Source organism: Vicugna pacos, chromosome X (genome assembly GCF_048564905.1).
Source record: "Vicugna pacos chromosome X, VicPac4, whole genome shotgun sequence".
In the NCBI taxonomy this organism is placed as follows: Eukaryota; Metazoa; Chordata; class Mammalia; order Artiodactyla; family Camelidae; genus Vicugna; species Vicugna pacos.
The window spans coordinates 82,690,879-82,706,945 of record NC_133023.1 but is presented as its reverse complement, the minus strand read 5'-3'; the positions used below and the strand labels follow the sequence as shown (position 1 = coordinate 82,706,945).

Below are 16,067 nucleotides of genomic sequence, written 5' to 3'. Positions count from 1 at the left end.
AGGAAAACATTTCAGTCATCAGGGAAAGCAACATGATGGGAAAGCCGAAGTAGCAGAATACGTTCGAACGTTTCTCAGCAGCTTGAAATATACACAGTCCAACATAAGCTGTCAAAAAAGGCAAAAATACAACTTGCCATCAACAATAAACTCAATGGGCAATAAAAATAAGGTGAAGAATTGCAGGAAATCATTAATAGCAAATGACTGTGTGAGGCTGTACATGGACAAAAGGTAAACCGTGTGTCCCCGGGACAGCTGGTACATTTTCCATGGTATCAACCATGCTGGAAACCTGTACGCACTATTCCTAAGAGAACTTATCCTGCTACCACAAAACCAGAATAGCCAGATAGAAAAGGACATTGATTTCTTAGGAGACCGTAAAGCTTTTAAATTTTCCACTACAATACATGTTTCCAAAATACATCTTGAAAAAAAGGCATTTGAATCTCAATATTCATTTTATTTTTAAACATAAGGATTCATTAGTGAACAGGATGTTAATAAAGTTTTGAGAGGAAAAGGAAAGAGCGCTGACGTTCTATTTTTCCATACAAAGCCCAGTTCTCTATCCACACCTTGGCATAAAACACGATGAACAGATTGTCATAAAAGTGAGTGCTTCTGCCAAAGGCCACGCGTGCAAGTTTCCCAGACTGGAGGACCTTCTCCCCGGGCACAGGACGGGGTATTCCTCCCCACCAGATGACTACCCTTCCCACTCACTCATCTGACTAGTCTGGAGGCAAGAACAACCAAAGACCCAGAGCCCTGGCTCGTATCCACTCGGCTCTTCAGTATGACCACATTGGCCTGGGAATGGATACTCCCCAGATCCTCATGGGCGGCCAGCTTATTCTTCCAGGAAGGGTACGATTCTTGGCTTAGCCATGTATGTAGCTCACCCTTTGGGGCGTGAAAATAAACAAGCAAGGGTACCTGCTTCCCTTCTACCTATTTACTTTTGTCTGTTGACAAAACACAGACACAACAGACCTCTTGCCCACCTTAAAGCCCAGAAATAACAGAGCCACAGTGGTTCTCCCTGCGCCTTCCATTCGCCAAGCCCTCCTCCCAAGCTCTTTGCATGCAACTTGTGAAGCCATTCAAAACACCCCTGAGAGGGTTATCAAGGCCCAGAAGGTTAAACAACTGGCCCAGGGTCACCCAGCTAGTAAGCAGCTAAGCTGAACTTTGACTCAAGCAATGTGCTTCCAGAACCCCTCTGCTCTAACGAGCAGTCACAGGCAATGGAGCTGATTGAGACAGACCCTTTGCCCCAGTCACTGCTCTAGGAGCCTCCAGGGTGAGGCCCTGCAAGAATCTGAGAGGCACCTGGCTCTTGGTTGGTGTAAGCGACAGGCCAGTGTTACCCACGAACCCCTCTGTGCTCCTGACAAAAGCTAAAGGAAACCAAGAGATCTGAATCCCAAAGAGAAATGTATCATAAAATTACCATTAGGATTTACAGGAAAGGGGAAACAGCTCTCGCTCCTTCTCCCGCCTGTGGTTTCTAGCCTTCCCTTCTGTGTTAAAAAAAAAAAAAGAGAAAACAAAACAAAAAAAACTAAAAGTAATAATTTTTCAACATGCCTACTGAGATTTTATATCTCAGAAGAAAGCAAAATCGGGGTGGGGGTGGTGAATGACTCCTCTGAACTGAATTCCAACAAACAAGCAAGGGGGGCTCCAAAGGTGGAGCACTGAGGATTTAGGAAGGCAGCAGGCAGTCCAGAGGTCAGGTCAGGTCAAGGAATGCCAAGGTGAGATATACACACACACACCATGTATGAATTTCTCAGTCTTAGATGCTGCCATTTACTTTCCCATTAAAAAAATGTTTAAACCTCTGTAGTGGAGTAACTGTGGGAAATCTCAAGATGAACACTGTTCATTAGAAAAGACCTAATTTAACATTGTTGAACCCAGAAAGGACCGACCTCTTGGGGGAAAAAAATTAAGGATCACACACATATACAAAAAAAAGCTTTGGGGGTGGACATAAATGATGTAACTAACTGAAGAGAGAAGGCAGAACCAATCACTAGCCTCCTGCTTTCATCTTCTTGGTTGCAGTTATTTGCATACATCTAATCTCCTTTCCAGGCCTGAGAGTCCCTTAAGGGCCAGAAACACCCTATTTGGAGTTTTTAGGCACCTGGGGAAGGAGGCTGTCAGCCTTCCACCACCCCCATTCCACCCCTCCCCGCCCACTCCCGCCCCACCGGCTCCTAGACCCCGGGAGGGGAAGCTGCCCAGGGGGTGACATGACTTCCCATCACCAGTTCTAACTGGAAGTCTGGGGCTGGCCTCCAGACCATTCCTCCACACCCTGCCCCCACTTCCTTAATCACCCCCAAAGGTGTAAACCTCCTCCATCAGCTAATCTCGCCTACAATCTCATCTCATCAGCCACACTGAGCCCTGGCTCTTCCTCCCCTTCCGGATCCCATTTGAAACACTTTCTTCTTTGCCCTCTAGAACCCCAGCCTTTGGCCAAAACACACCACTATGTGCTCAGCCTTTCCCCCAGAAGGTTCTGTCCACCGCCCGGCTTCACTGAAATTCGCCTTTGCCCTAACAACCCTCTCAAGTAGAGGCTGCTCATTTTCTTTTCCCTTCCCCCATCACTGAACACACTGACTCTCCCCTTCCCCCTCCTCCTTCCTCCTCCCCGCCTCTCTCTGCCTCCTACTTCTTCCTTCCCCCTTCGATTCCCCCTACTAGAATCACTAAATCCTGTTGCTTTTATCACTTCTCTTTCGTCTTCTGCCTTATCTCCATTGTCACCGCCTCAAAGCCTTGGTTATCCCTCCCCGGAACTAGATATTTTTACTAGTGACCTGGCCTCCAGCCACCCAACACGGGGTCCATCCTACAGATCGTTGCCAGTGGATTTCCCGCTGAGTCCCTGCTGCATTGCAGGAACTGTGTGAGGGACTGGCATTGGGAAAGGATACACAGCCCCTCACTTCTTGGCTCACATCCAGAAGGGGTAAGAAATATTGCCCCCTGCCCACTGTAATCTGTAATAGATTCTTCTAGAATACTTTTTTTTTTACTAGCTCTCTCTTTATAGTCTTTATGAATCACTTATACATCACACACTTTCTATATATTGCCTTCTGTGACCCTCACAAGAACCCCACAAGGTTGGGACAACTATTTATCCCCATTTCACAGATGAGGAAAATGAGATCTTGCCTGACTTGCCTGGGTTCACAACGCACACAGGTGAGAGAAGGCAGATTCAAGCCCAGGTCTGACTCTCGAGCCTGGGCGCTGCCTCCCTCATTTTCTGAAGGACACTGAAACCTCGGAAAAGAGCCCACACAAGATGACCATGACAGTGAAGCATTTTGAAACCAAGTCATGTGAGGGAGGAAGGCAAGAGAAACGAAGGCTCTTTGACTTTGGAAGGAGTGAGTTTGCAAATGACATGGCGGCAGTCTCCAAATATTTGAAGGGTTGTCATGTGAAAGAGGAAGCAAACATATTCTGCACGCCTTCAAGTGGCAGAGCTGGGCCTAGCCAGTGGTGGAACTTACAGAGAGCAAATTTCAGCGCAAGAACCATTTCTAACCTAGCCCTCTAAGCCAGCCTTTGTCAGGGGCGGTGCAGAGGACATTCCTGCCTTGAGTAAGCAAGTGGTCAAGATCTGCATTTCGGTGCACATCAAAATCACTTTGGGTCGTTTTTCAAAATACAGATGACTGGCCCCACCCTAGGCTTATTGGAACAGAATCTTGGGGTAGAGACCGTTAGTGCAAGAATTACAAACCAGGAAATAAGTCTGTAAGAAGATTCATTCAAATCCTCAAAAGAAGAAATATAAATGGCTAATCAACATATGAAAACTTGTTCAACCTCAAGACTAACCAAAGAAAGGCAAATGAGAACAGTGATATGCCGTTAATCTCCTATCAGATTGCAAAGGTTAAAAAATATTAATTACCGGCGTTGGCATGTGAGAGGGGAAACATATCCTGGTGACAAAAGAGCAAGTGGCAGTAACTTTCTGCAGAGCAATTTAACAGCATGTTTAGGAGGAATTTTTAATGCTAAAAATATGTTTAATGTTTGAGCAAGCGATTCCAATGCTAGAAATTTATCCTAAAGGGACAATCTAATAAATTTGAAAGGGCGTGCTCAAAGATGTTCATTTAAATCCATGTTTAAACCAGTGTTGTCTGAAAGAACTTTCTGCAATGATGGAAATATTCTCTCTGTGCTGTCCTCTATGCTAGCCACCGGGCACGTGTGGCTATTGAACACTTGAACTGTGGTGACTGCAACGTCAGAGCTGATTTCCAATTTTTTAATCAATTTAAATTTAAATGGAAATAGCCACAGGTGGCTAGTAGCTACTGTACTGGACAGCTCAGGATTATAACACAAAATTAGAATCCCTCAAAATATCAAACAATAAAGGGTGACTACCTATGTATGGTACATTCACAGTGGAATTTTTGGCAGTCATTCAACATAATTATGTAGATTTTTATTACTGACATGAAGAAATGTTCATGAGATATTGGTAAGTGAAATAATTATTTAAAATTTTATATATTTTTCAACCCATGTTTTCATATATACATACACAGAGAAAAAAAGAGTTTCCACATATATATATGTTACAATAACAACAGTCCTGAGTAATGAGATGGTGATGATTATTCTTTTGTTCTTCTAACTTTTCTACAACAAACATGTATTTATTATGTAATAAAGCAATAATTTTTTTTAAAAAAAAAAGAAGGCTTACTGATGATCAGAAGAGGAAAAGAATCAAGCCAGGGAATTTGTTTAATCTGTTTAGCTTATTAAATAAATTCTACTCTTTGGTGCTCCAAAGAGGGTTCGGGAGGAGTCCTCTGTGGTTTTACAGCAGCCTCTGTCCTGGGCTTTGGGGCGGGTCCTCTAGTCATGGCTTCTCCAAACCTGGAGGAGCCAACAGGCGCAGTGAGGCTATTTCACCTTTACTCACCAACACTGGGGGTCACTCTCCCGCCTCTCAGTTCATTCATTCAGAGCTGAGCTAAGTCTCTGAACTGGTCAAAGAAGCCCGTTGCAACAGGCTTTACTCCACCACGTGAGTTGTTTGGTCTGCTATTAAGTACTTAACACCAATTCCCCTGGGAAGAGGGAGCAGAGGTGCTGATTTATTTTCAGGTCTTCCCTAAGTGCGAACCTTTCCTCGCAAAGGTAGTCGTGTGTGTTGGGGAGGAGGGTCACCAGCTGCAGACCCTGTTGGGCCAGTCTCAGCTCTCAGAGAGCTTTTCTCCACTGGCCTGGTTGTATGAAATCTGACCGCTGCCAGCCAGGAGACCACGCACACCTTGCCCTGCCTCAAGGGGCTACAATCAGTAATATCTGGCAACTCTTTCCTGATCCTTTGGCGCACAGGGAATTGAAGTAAATTCAGCAGCAGCAAGCAACCAGTATTTAAACCCCTCCTAGGCGACTTTCCCAGGCTGACACAATGACTCCTCCCAAGGGCAGCCAGAATACAACAGGTTTACCAAATGCCTTTGTTCCCTCAGAGGCACAAAGAGCTACATCCTGATATTATAACAAAAACAGCGTTAAAACTCTGCATTTTAAAATGTGTATATATGTAAACACTTCTCAGTTAATCACATACACTCTCAGGTTATAATATTCCTCCCCAAGCCTCTCTTGAGAAATCTCTTGTCAGTGGTTAATTCTGTAATTATCCCTTTCCCTGGGTTAAAACTGACCTTCATAAAAATGCCGAACTTACAGAAAAATGCAGCAAAGAAACAGTCTCTTTCTCTGTCTGCTTCATTACGTAGTTAATAGATTCGAGGAAGTACTGATAACTGAATGAAGGTTTGAATACACAACTACGTGCTATATATAGCCCAGGCCTTCTGAATTTTTCAGTGAACAAAACTGAATGATGTTAGCAACACGCCAAAAAGGGTATAATTGTTTTTTTTTAAACCACCTAAACAGGAAATTCTGTATATTTGTTCAGCTTGGTGTGTTTTCCAAGTTCTAGTGAGAGATACACCACAGGAAAGCTTGACGTGCGGCAGAAATGACTCCATCTTGAACTCTAATGAGTATGTAACTCCATATTGAAGCCCTAACTTGAGTGTCGCGGGTTCGTAGCAGCAAGAGTAAATCCTACCTCAGCTGTCCCTAATAAATATTAAATCAGAAAAGAATCAGAGGTTATGGCAGTAGCAGCCACACAGTCCACTCGCCCTCTAGCCGCCCATGGCTTTGCTAACTTTGGTTACCAAGCTCTTGGTGTCAGAAAAGCAGAGGCCAAGAAAGAGAGCGGTTTAGGAGAGTACACTCCATTTAAGACTGTTTCCTCATTTCTTAATTGACTGAACAGCTTGAGAACAGCATTCACTAAGGTGCTATGAATAATCTAAATCGATTTGTGTACAGAATCTGGAAGTCCTCTTGACAAACATATACACACAGACCCAACCCAGCTTGGAACTAATGGAAACAAATGAAGATAAGTCATCCACATTCACTCATAATTTTAGGGCATCTAGGATTGTGTCTTGCACGTAGCAGGGGCTCAACAGATACTGATTTAGATTCCTAGACTCTGTTCTCCCCCACCCTCAAAATCTCAGGGTGGACCACATACCAGAGTAGTAAATAAATATCATTCCCGTGCCTTGCCTGGTAAAAATCTGTGGCCTCTGTCCCAAGTAAGCTAGGTTGGCAGCGTCTCCAAGCAGTCTCCTCCCAATAACTGTTTTTCCAGCTCTGCCACAGAGCCCATGGTTAGGAAAGGGCAGCTGCACCTCTGTTAACCAATTTTTCTTTTCAAACCCCAAAACCTGGGCAAGAATGCGAATGTTAACTTTTTGCTGCTGAGGGTGGCAGGTCAAATGCCGGTCAAATCCCAGTGGAGGTTTGCAAGTCCCATTTATTCTCTTGAGACCATCTGTCCACTTCACCAGCTCCCTTCACACCATGTGGTAGAGGGCCAGCCACCTCTGCTTAAGTGAGGTTTTCTTTCTGCCTGAATTTAGGAAAGCCTTTTCTGTGCGAGGGAGACTGAATCACTTGTTAACAATCACCCAAGATGAGAGCCCTGGTATAAATGCCCTGCACACAGCTTGCCTCCCTCTCTTAAGTGGCTGTGATGACAATCTGAGGTTCCAATCTGACCCTAAAAGGACCTCATTCTAAAATCAGCGAGACACACAATAAGCCAAGTCCATTAAAACAACATTAAAGGTCTGGGTTTTTAGCTCTGCTAAACAGCAGGATTAAACTTTCAAGGGTCCAGCCACGATAGAGAGATTTCTTTAAAGTCACTTGGCTTTGCACAGTTGTAGCTATTAGGGATCAGATCTTTATCTCAAAGGTACATATTTTACCTTTGATCCTCCTCCAGAACTCCCACTAATGTCAACTTTCTCCACTGTTGGGATCAGGCCCCTGGCCTCCCTTTAATGTTGGTTTTTATCGCAGATTCTACAAGATTAACAGAAAAATTACAAGAAAAGCTGTGAAGTTCCCTTCCGATGATAAGTTGTTTTAATAAAAAAAAGCCCACTCTTAATGGTGAAATTTAAACACAGCAGACGACTCGCTGTAAGGTGGAGGGAATGGAGAGAGACAAAAACGAACAAACAAAAAAACAAAAAAAAAAACAAAGTAACAAAACAAACACTACTTAACCAGTCTGATTGCTTATTTAGGTATTGCTCGCTGGTCCAGGAAATTGGCAACGAGCGTCTTGAAAACAGGGGCAGGGGTAAGTGCCCGTTAGCACCCTTCCGCTTCGCTCCTGAGTCAGACAATCCGGATGAGGCTCAGGGTGCGATGGGAGGGTTCTCAGGGGGGCAGCGCGCTTTCCAATCCCCATCCCCCAACCCTGAGCGGTGGGGCTCTGAGCCCAGGTCCTCCATCCCTGGACTGGCGCACACCATCTTCCCCAAATCCCCACGGCCCCATCTCCCTGCCTCTGGAGCGCTCCCGGGTCCCAGGGGACACCCTCGCCCAGCGGCGGCCGACTCCCCCGCCCACTCTCCCCCGAACCCTGTTGTCTCCAATCCCCTCCCTCCGCGGGAGCAGCACCAGCACCAACAGCACCCCTTCTACACCCATCACCACCCGCTCCCCAGCAGCAGGAGGAAGTCGCTCTGCTTCCTCTGTTCTCACCGCCCGCCGGAGCTTGGGCGCCCGGGGCTTTTTGGGTGGGGTTCTTTTTTGCGTACACGGTGTGTGTGCGCGCGCGGGAGTGTATATGTGCAAAACGCTCGTCGCATCCTTCCGCCTAGGCTACCTCAGGTGCCGGCAGGAGGGAATGGGGATGTTGTCGCGCCCGGGTCGCCGGCTCTTTGTGCGGGGTCTAGAGCAGCGCGGGGTCCGCTCTGGAGCTCACACCGTCCGCCCGGGCTCCTGTTCCGAGCCCCCGATTACCCGTCAGCGTCTAGCCGGGCGCACGCCTCCGCCGTGCAGGGCAGCCGGGCAGCCGGGCAGCCGCGGCGCTGTCAGCCGGCGCCTGGGACTCGGACCCCCGCCAGCGGCGGCGGGTGCGAAAACTTACTGAAGCGGAGAAAGAGAGCGCGGAGCGCACCGGGCGGCCGCCGCCGTCCCCGTCCCGGTCCCGCGCGCGCGGGAAGCCGCCCGGTCGCTCTCGCCCGGAGCGCGTCCCCCAGGACGCCCCGTCTCCCGGCCACTTACCAGCACCACGGAGCCCCGCACGGCCTCCGACACGCTCTGCCGGAGCTCGGCCGCCGTGCCCGGCTTGCTGAGCCGCTTGGTGAATTTGCGCACTTCGGCCATGGCAGCGGCGGGCAGGTCTCGGCGGGCGTGCTCACTGCCCCGGGCCGGGGCGGCCGCGGCCGCTGCTGCTCCCTCTGTTTACACGCCGGCCGGCCGGCCACATCGCAGCGCGGCGGCGGCGCGGCTCCCGCGGCTCCTCCCTCCCGCTCTCCGCGGCCCCTCCCTCCTTCCCTCCTTCCCTCCTTCGCCCGCTCGCCCGCTCGCTGTCCGGCCCCACGGCGACGGCGGCGGCCGCTCCCTCCCCTAGAGAGCCCGAGCTCCGCTCACGAGCTGCCCGAGGAGGAGGGTGTGTCTGGCGAGGAAGGGTGTGTGGAGGCGGAGGGAGAACTGGGGCGGGGGGGCGAGGGTCACGAGGGAAGAGGGGGGAAGTGGCAACCGCTCGGGCTCCGCCCGCAGCTGATGTTGCTGGTGCAGCCGCATCCGGGAGGGGCGATCTGGCTGCTTTATTTTTCGCGCGTGTGTATATGGGGCGGGGTGGGGGGCACACACGAAATGTCCCCAAATGTGCGGCGTACTCTACCCCGGTGCTCCGTTCGCACCCAGGAGGCTGCAGTGCCCGTGGGAGGACTGGGGAACTCTCACGTTCCTCCCACCCGCAAGCCCCCGGGGCCGAGCCGGAGAGAGGCTGGGGAACAATGTGGAGCGGCCGCCTATTGTGTGCTCCGCTGGGGAGGGGTCGCGCCGAAGTCTGTCGAAGAAGGCAGAGCGATTTTCTGGCCGGAGCGACTCGCCTGGGTCCTCCGATACGCACACCGTTTTCTTACCCATCGGTCCTTCTCCCGTGGGCGGGGAGGGAGGGGGGAACCTCAGGAGGGAGTAAGCTTCGGGGAGTGGAAGCTCGCTGTGGCCGAACCTACTCCCCATCCCCACCCCCAGCCAGGGCGAGGGGAGAGCTGGCTGGTGGGGCCCGAGCCAGCGGCAGGTTGTCTGATTCAGGAGACACTGTGCGCCAGGGGTGGGGTGGGGTGGGGGTGGTATTGGGAAGGCCATGACCTGGAGTTTGGAGGACTTAATGGTCTTCTAGAAGCTTTTACACGCCCTGCTATCACCTCTCCATTTCCTACTCCTTCCCTTATCCTCTTCACCTTCCAAGAAATTGTTTCCCGAGAATTAAAGAACATCTAGTTTGATGTAAAACATGCTTAAGAGAGAAATACGATGTGAATCTTGAAGCACTAGTGACCCAGTAAAACTTCCCCACGTGTGAAGCCAGGAACTCTGCTAATCGCAGCGGTTTTCTCTGTTTGGTTACTTCATGTGTCGAATTTGAAAATGGCCAATAATTTGTGGGCTGCCATGCAGCCCTTCTAAGCAGGTTCCTACCACTGCTATAGGGCACTTTCCCCACTTTTCCCCATCTTCAGAGACCAAGCAGTCACACCTACATATAGGACTCTGTTATGAAAACAAGGGCCTGGCTGATGGTTTCTGTGAATCCAGAAAAGGCCAAGTCTCCTAGCAGCAAGCCTGTTTCAGCAGCCATCACATCAGTCCCAGTAAAGCCAAGACATAGGATCCAAGAGGGTTTGGGACCTGGAAGTCCTGTAAAGGCAGATGCCTTGTATCACCAGTCTTGGCTTTGCATAGTACATGTATATAAAATTTATATCTTGTTGAATGGAGGTAGATCAGCACAAATTCATGCCCTCCATTCCACACGTGCCTGTGTGGCCCATACTGATGGTTACCCCCACAACAGTCATAACAGTTTTCCCTTGCTAGGAGCCCAGATTTGCTTCTGGTAGAGCAGAGTCACAGGATTTAGGAAAGGCAGGCCCAGCTCCAGGCAATGAATTATGACTGTTTTTAAAAAAAAAAAAACATAACCTCATTCTCCTTTACTAGAGGAATGGTCCTGACTCCCATTCACTTTAGGCCAATGGAATATAAGTGTGGGAGGAGGGCTCCTGAGTTTTTCCACCTTTTTAAAAAGAGCTGTGCAGAGAGGCCTCTGCTCCCCTTTCTCCCTGAGAGGGGTCTTTTCTGGTGATGCATCTGCCCTTGGCAGCCATTTCGCAACCACAAGGAAAGTCCAAGACCATCCGTCACAGGGAAGCCCATCCAGAATCCAGACAGCATTGAACTGTTGAACCAACCCTAGATTTGCCTACCTCTGAGAAAAGAAAACCCAGTTTTTAGTTGAATATTCTGTTACTTTCAGCCAAAAGCATCCTTATTGCTACACTCTATTGTAGCCATTAAAAGTACACAGGGTGGAACAAGAAGGGCAAGGTCCCTCTTCTGGTGGAACTTACATTCTAGTGCAAGCAAATGAACACATTAATTCCAGAAAGTGAGAAATAGTATGTGAAGGGTTAAATTAAGGTGCTAGGATAGAGATTAACTGGAGTAGGGGACTTAATTTAGAATAGATGGTCAAATAGAAAAGAAACTCATGGTTACCAGGGGGAAGGGAGTGGGAAGGGGTAAACTGGGAGTTAAAGATTTGTAAATATTAGCTACTATATATAAAACAGATAAACAGCAAGTTTCTTCTGTATAGCACAGGGAACAATACTCAATATCTTGTAGTAACCTATAATGAAAAAGAATATGAAAACGAATATATGTAGGTACATGTATGACTGAATCATTATGCTATACACCAGAAATTGACACAACACTGTAAACTGACTATATGTCAGTCAGTCAGATAGTCAGTCAGTCAATCAATAAATAAAATAGATGGTGAAGGAAGTCCTCTTGAAGGAGGTGAAAACTGAGCTGAGTCTTAAGGAAAAGAAGCAGCCAGCAGAGTTCAAGAGGCAGAGCACTCCAGGTAGAGGGAATGACAGGTACAAAGGCCTGGGGATGGAGGCAGACTTAGTGTGTTCAAAGCCAGAAAAAAAGGCCAGCGTGATTGGAGCATAGAAGAAGGAGGAGGAGTGTGAGATGGAACTGGAGAAGTAGGCGATTTCTACAGAGCCTTGTGAGCCATCGGAAGCATATGTCACACGGATGATATGCAAACACCATCTGGTCATTATGTAGGCTCCATTCTTATTCCTGACACTGTAGGTTTCACTTTTTCACTTTAGGGCTTCTGTTTAATTACATAAACATTGAGCATTGTACTGTGCACTGAGGAAGGATGCAGGATGAATTAAAGACACTGTCTGTTCCTTTCAAGGAAAAAAAAAGTCTAGTAGAGAACATATTTATGATATAAGGAAGTATGTGATAAGGAGCATACTTGAGGTAAAGAGGAAGATCGCAGGATCACATCCTATTAGGGCCTATGGAAGTCCTCCTGAGGGAGGGGGCCTTTCAGTTGGACCTTGAAGATGAGTAGGATTTGGACATGACTACACTCACATAGTAAAGGGAAATTGTAGAGGCAGTCCTATAGCTTCCAATAGAGCATTTTATTGGGTGATTTCTTTTCTACATTTGTTAAATATCTTTGATTTCATCACGAATTGACCTGCCTTGTTAACCTTATCCTAACTGAACTCAAGATTCATGTATTAGAAATGCCATCGATAAATTAGGAGTTTGGGATTAGCAGATACAAACTACTACATACAAAATAGATAAACAACAAGGACCCACTGTATAGCACAGGAAACTATATTCAATGGCTTGTAATAACCTATAATAAAGAATGTGAAAAAGAATATATATGTGTAACTGAATCACTATGCTGTACACCAGAAACTAACACAACATTGTAAATCAACTATACTTCAATTAAAAAAAGAATAAATAAACCTAATTACCTCCCCCCAAAAAAGAGAATCCAAAACAGTGGAAAATTAAAAAAAAATAGTAGTATCTGAAAAAAAATGCTATTGAGCGCTTTGCCCTTGAAATTCCACTTCTATGAATCAATACCAAAGAAAACCTCTCACAGGTGAACTGAGATGCCTGCATAAAGATACTCATTGTATCAATGTTTGTAATAGTGAAGTATTAGAAACAACGTAAATATCCATCCGTAAGGGACTACTTTTTTTCTCAATCCCTAGACCAGTGCCTAGCACATAGTAGGTGCTCAAAAAATAGTTGTTGAGTGAATGAATAAATAAATGGACATACAGGATTCATTCATACTAAGGAATTCTCCATGGCTATTAAAAAAGAATGTGGTATATGTATATACATGGAAAAAGCTCCAAAAGATATCAATAAAAAGCAAGTGGTAGAACAAATCTACTTGAGGAAAAAAATCTTTGTGCGTATGTATCTACATCCCTGTACCTAAGCTAACAGAGGGGGCCTCGTGGGAGGGAAGCAGGAGTGGAGAGCAAGAGGATGTTCCTATCTTATCATCTAAATGCCGCAGACTCTCAACTTTGTATTTCCAGCTTCAGCCACCAGACTTGTATATTCAATTCATCATCCCCAGTTGGATGTCTAATTGCTACCTCATATTAAGCATGCCCAAAACCTAGCTCCTATTCCTTCTCCACAAATGTACTCCTTCAATAATTTCCTCTCTCTCAGTATATGACAGTTTTTTTCTAGTTGCTCAGGCTAAAAACCTTAGAGTCATCTCTTACCTCTTACACAGCATGCACCTAATCGAACAGCAAATCCTGTTGCCTCTGCGTTCAAAATGCATTCAAGATCCAAGCAATGCTCACCATCTCTATCCATACCACCCTAGGCCCAGTCCCCAGCATCTCTTGCCTAGATATTTTAGTGGCCTCCCAACGGACCCCCCTGCTTCCCCACTTGCCCTGCTACAGTCTATTTGTAACACACCAGCCAGTGATTCTGATCAACCCCCCTCACCCACTTTTCACGTAGAGTGACCTACAAGATCTAGTATATTAGTCACCTCTTGCTGTGCAACAAATTACCCCCAACTTTAGCAGTTTAAAACAACACACATTTATTATCTCATAGTTTCTATGGTTTGGGAATCTTAGCACAACGTAGCTGGATCCCCCAGATCAGAATCTTTCATGAGACTGAAATCAAAGTGTGGATCCAGGATCTCCCACAAGTCTGTGATCAGGGTGTTGGGTGAAGTCTCACTTATCTCAGAGTTCAACTGGGTCAGGATCTCCTGCTAGGCTCACTCAGTGGTTGTTGGCAGGATCAGATCCTCATAGGTGGCTTGACTGAAGGCCTCAGTTCCTCACTGGCAGTTGGCTGTAGGCTGCTTTCACTTCCCTGCCACATGGGCTTCTCCATGGGGCGTTCCTAACATGGCAGCCAACAAAAGAGCAAGAGACTAACAGCAAGTGGAAGCCACAGGCTTTAAGAACCTCATCCTGGTAGTGACACCCCATCAGTTTTGCTGGATTCTATTCATTAGATCCAGCCCACAATCAAGGGAAGGAGATATACAAGGGCGTTAGCAACAGGAGGTGGGGATCATTGGGCACCAAGTCAGAAGCTGCCTGTCATGGTCTACATGACCTGTCCCACTGCATCTCCTTTCCCCGGACTCTCCAATCCCATCTCCTACTGATCCTCCCCCTTGTACTCTCATGCCTCCTTGTGGTTTCTTGAAATGGCAGGCACTGTCCATCACCGGAGCCTCATCACTGACTGTTCCCTCTACCTGGAAGGCTCTTCCCCACATGGACTGATGGCTTTACTCCCTCAACTCCTTTGGGTCGTGCCTAATGTCAGCTTCTCAGGCCTTCCTTGACCTGCCTGTTTAAGATGGTAACACTCTTATCTAACTTATCCTATATTTTTCTCCAAAGCACTTATCACCATTTCATGTGATGTATATGTATTAATGTAGTTATTTTGTTTATCATCTGTCTTCCACACAAAAATTTAAGCTCCAGGAGTGAGGGCGTTTTGTCTGATTTATTCACTGTTCTCTCTTCAATACTTAGGGCAGCACCATCCCATAGAAATATAATGTGAGCCACATATGTAATTTTAAGTTTCTAGCAGCCACATTAAAAGTCAGGAAAAAAAGTTGTGAAATTAATTTTAACAGTATATTTCCTTTGATCCAGTATACCCAAAATTATATCACTTTGACATGAAATCAATATACAGGCAGACCTCGTTTTATTGCCCTTTGCAAATACTGCATTTTTCATGCCTTGAAGGTGCCCCCACCTGCGTCAGACAAATCTACTGGTGCCATTTTTCCAACATTTGCTCACTTCATGTCTCTGTGTGACATGTTGGTAATTCTCGCAATATTTCAAACTTTTTCATTATTATTATATTTGTTATGATCTGTGATTAGTCATCTTTGATGTTACTATTGCAAAAAATTACAGCTCACTGAAGGCTTAGATGATGGTTGGCATTTTTTGACAATAGAGTATTTTTTAATTAAGATATGTGCTTTTTGACATAATGTTATTGTGCACTTAATAGACTGCAATATAGCATAAACATGACTTTTATATGCATTGGGAAACCAAAAAATTCGTGTGAGTCACTTTATTGTGATATTTACTTCATTGAGGTGGTCTGGAACCAAACCCACAATATGCCTGAGGTCTGTCTGTAAAAATTATTAGTAAGTTTTTTTTTTTACTTTGTTTTTTTCATAGTAAGTCTTCAAAATCCAGACTTTACCCTCACATTGTTCAGATTCTAAATTTTCATCTGAAATCCATGATCTGTATTTCTATTCATCATATTAATTCCAAGAGAAGATTCCCATATCCAAATTGTTTAGAAGTCTTCCAATAACTGTATCACATAGCAGTTTTTATATTTAAATATAAACTAATTAAAAGTAAATAAAATGACAAATTCAGTTCTTTGGTCACAAAAGCCCCATTTCACGTGCTCAATAGCCACATGCAGCTAATGGCTATGAAACTGGACAAGGCAGGTCTAGAACAGTGCCCAGCACATAAGGGTCACTCAGTAATTAATTAAAACATACAAAATTATTGTGTGAGGCTTTTCCAAAGAGAGGATGTTCATGGCTAGTTAGATAAGACAGATAAAGCAAAACGAAAGTGATTGTGATTCCTTGCCCACTTCTCTGGGTCGGAGGCCTTTACAACAAGCAAACTGAGATTGCAGAGAGCTGCAGAATCTCCAAAGCATGTTTATATCTATGATCTCTTTCAAGCCTCAAAACAATCTTGAAAGGTAGGTAGAACCAAGACAATTTTTTTCCCATTTTACAGATGAGAAAGATGAGTCACATGGTAGTCGTATAGTGTCCATGTGGCCCTGAGAGAAACTCCATCTCACTTTGTCTCATTCTGGATCCATCATCCATGAATTTCTAGTGATGGTGTCAGACTAGATACAGTAATATATGCAGCAGATGAGTATTCGAAAAAGTTAAAAGTCCTATTACAAGTATGAGACATTTAAAATCATAT

General features: G+C 45.9%; 1 protein-coding gene across 3 annotated transcripts in view; it reads right to left on the bottom strand.

The window, feature by feature from the left end:
- The window catches only part of DOCK11 (dedicator of cytokinesis 11), a 173,304-nt gene extending 164,368 nt beyond the window's left edge, over positions 1 to 8,936 (bottom strand). For all 3 annotated transcript variants that reach the window (XM_072956720.1, XM_072956722.1, XM_072956721.1), the window contains exon 1: positions 8,695 to 8,936. In XM_072956720.1, coding sequence (XP_072812821.1) covers positions 8,695 to 8,796 — 102 coding nt within the window. In that variant the 5' untranslated portion in view covers positions 8,797 to 8,936. The remainder of the gene's footprint in view (positions 1 to 8,694) is intronic.
- Positions 8,937 to 16,067: the final 7,131 nt, after the last annotated feature.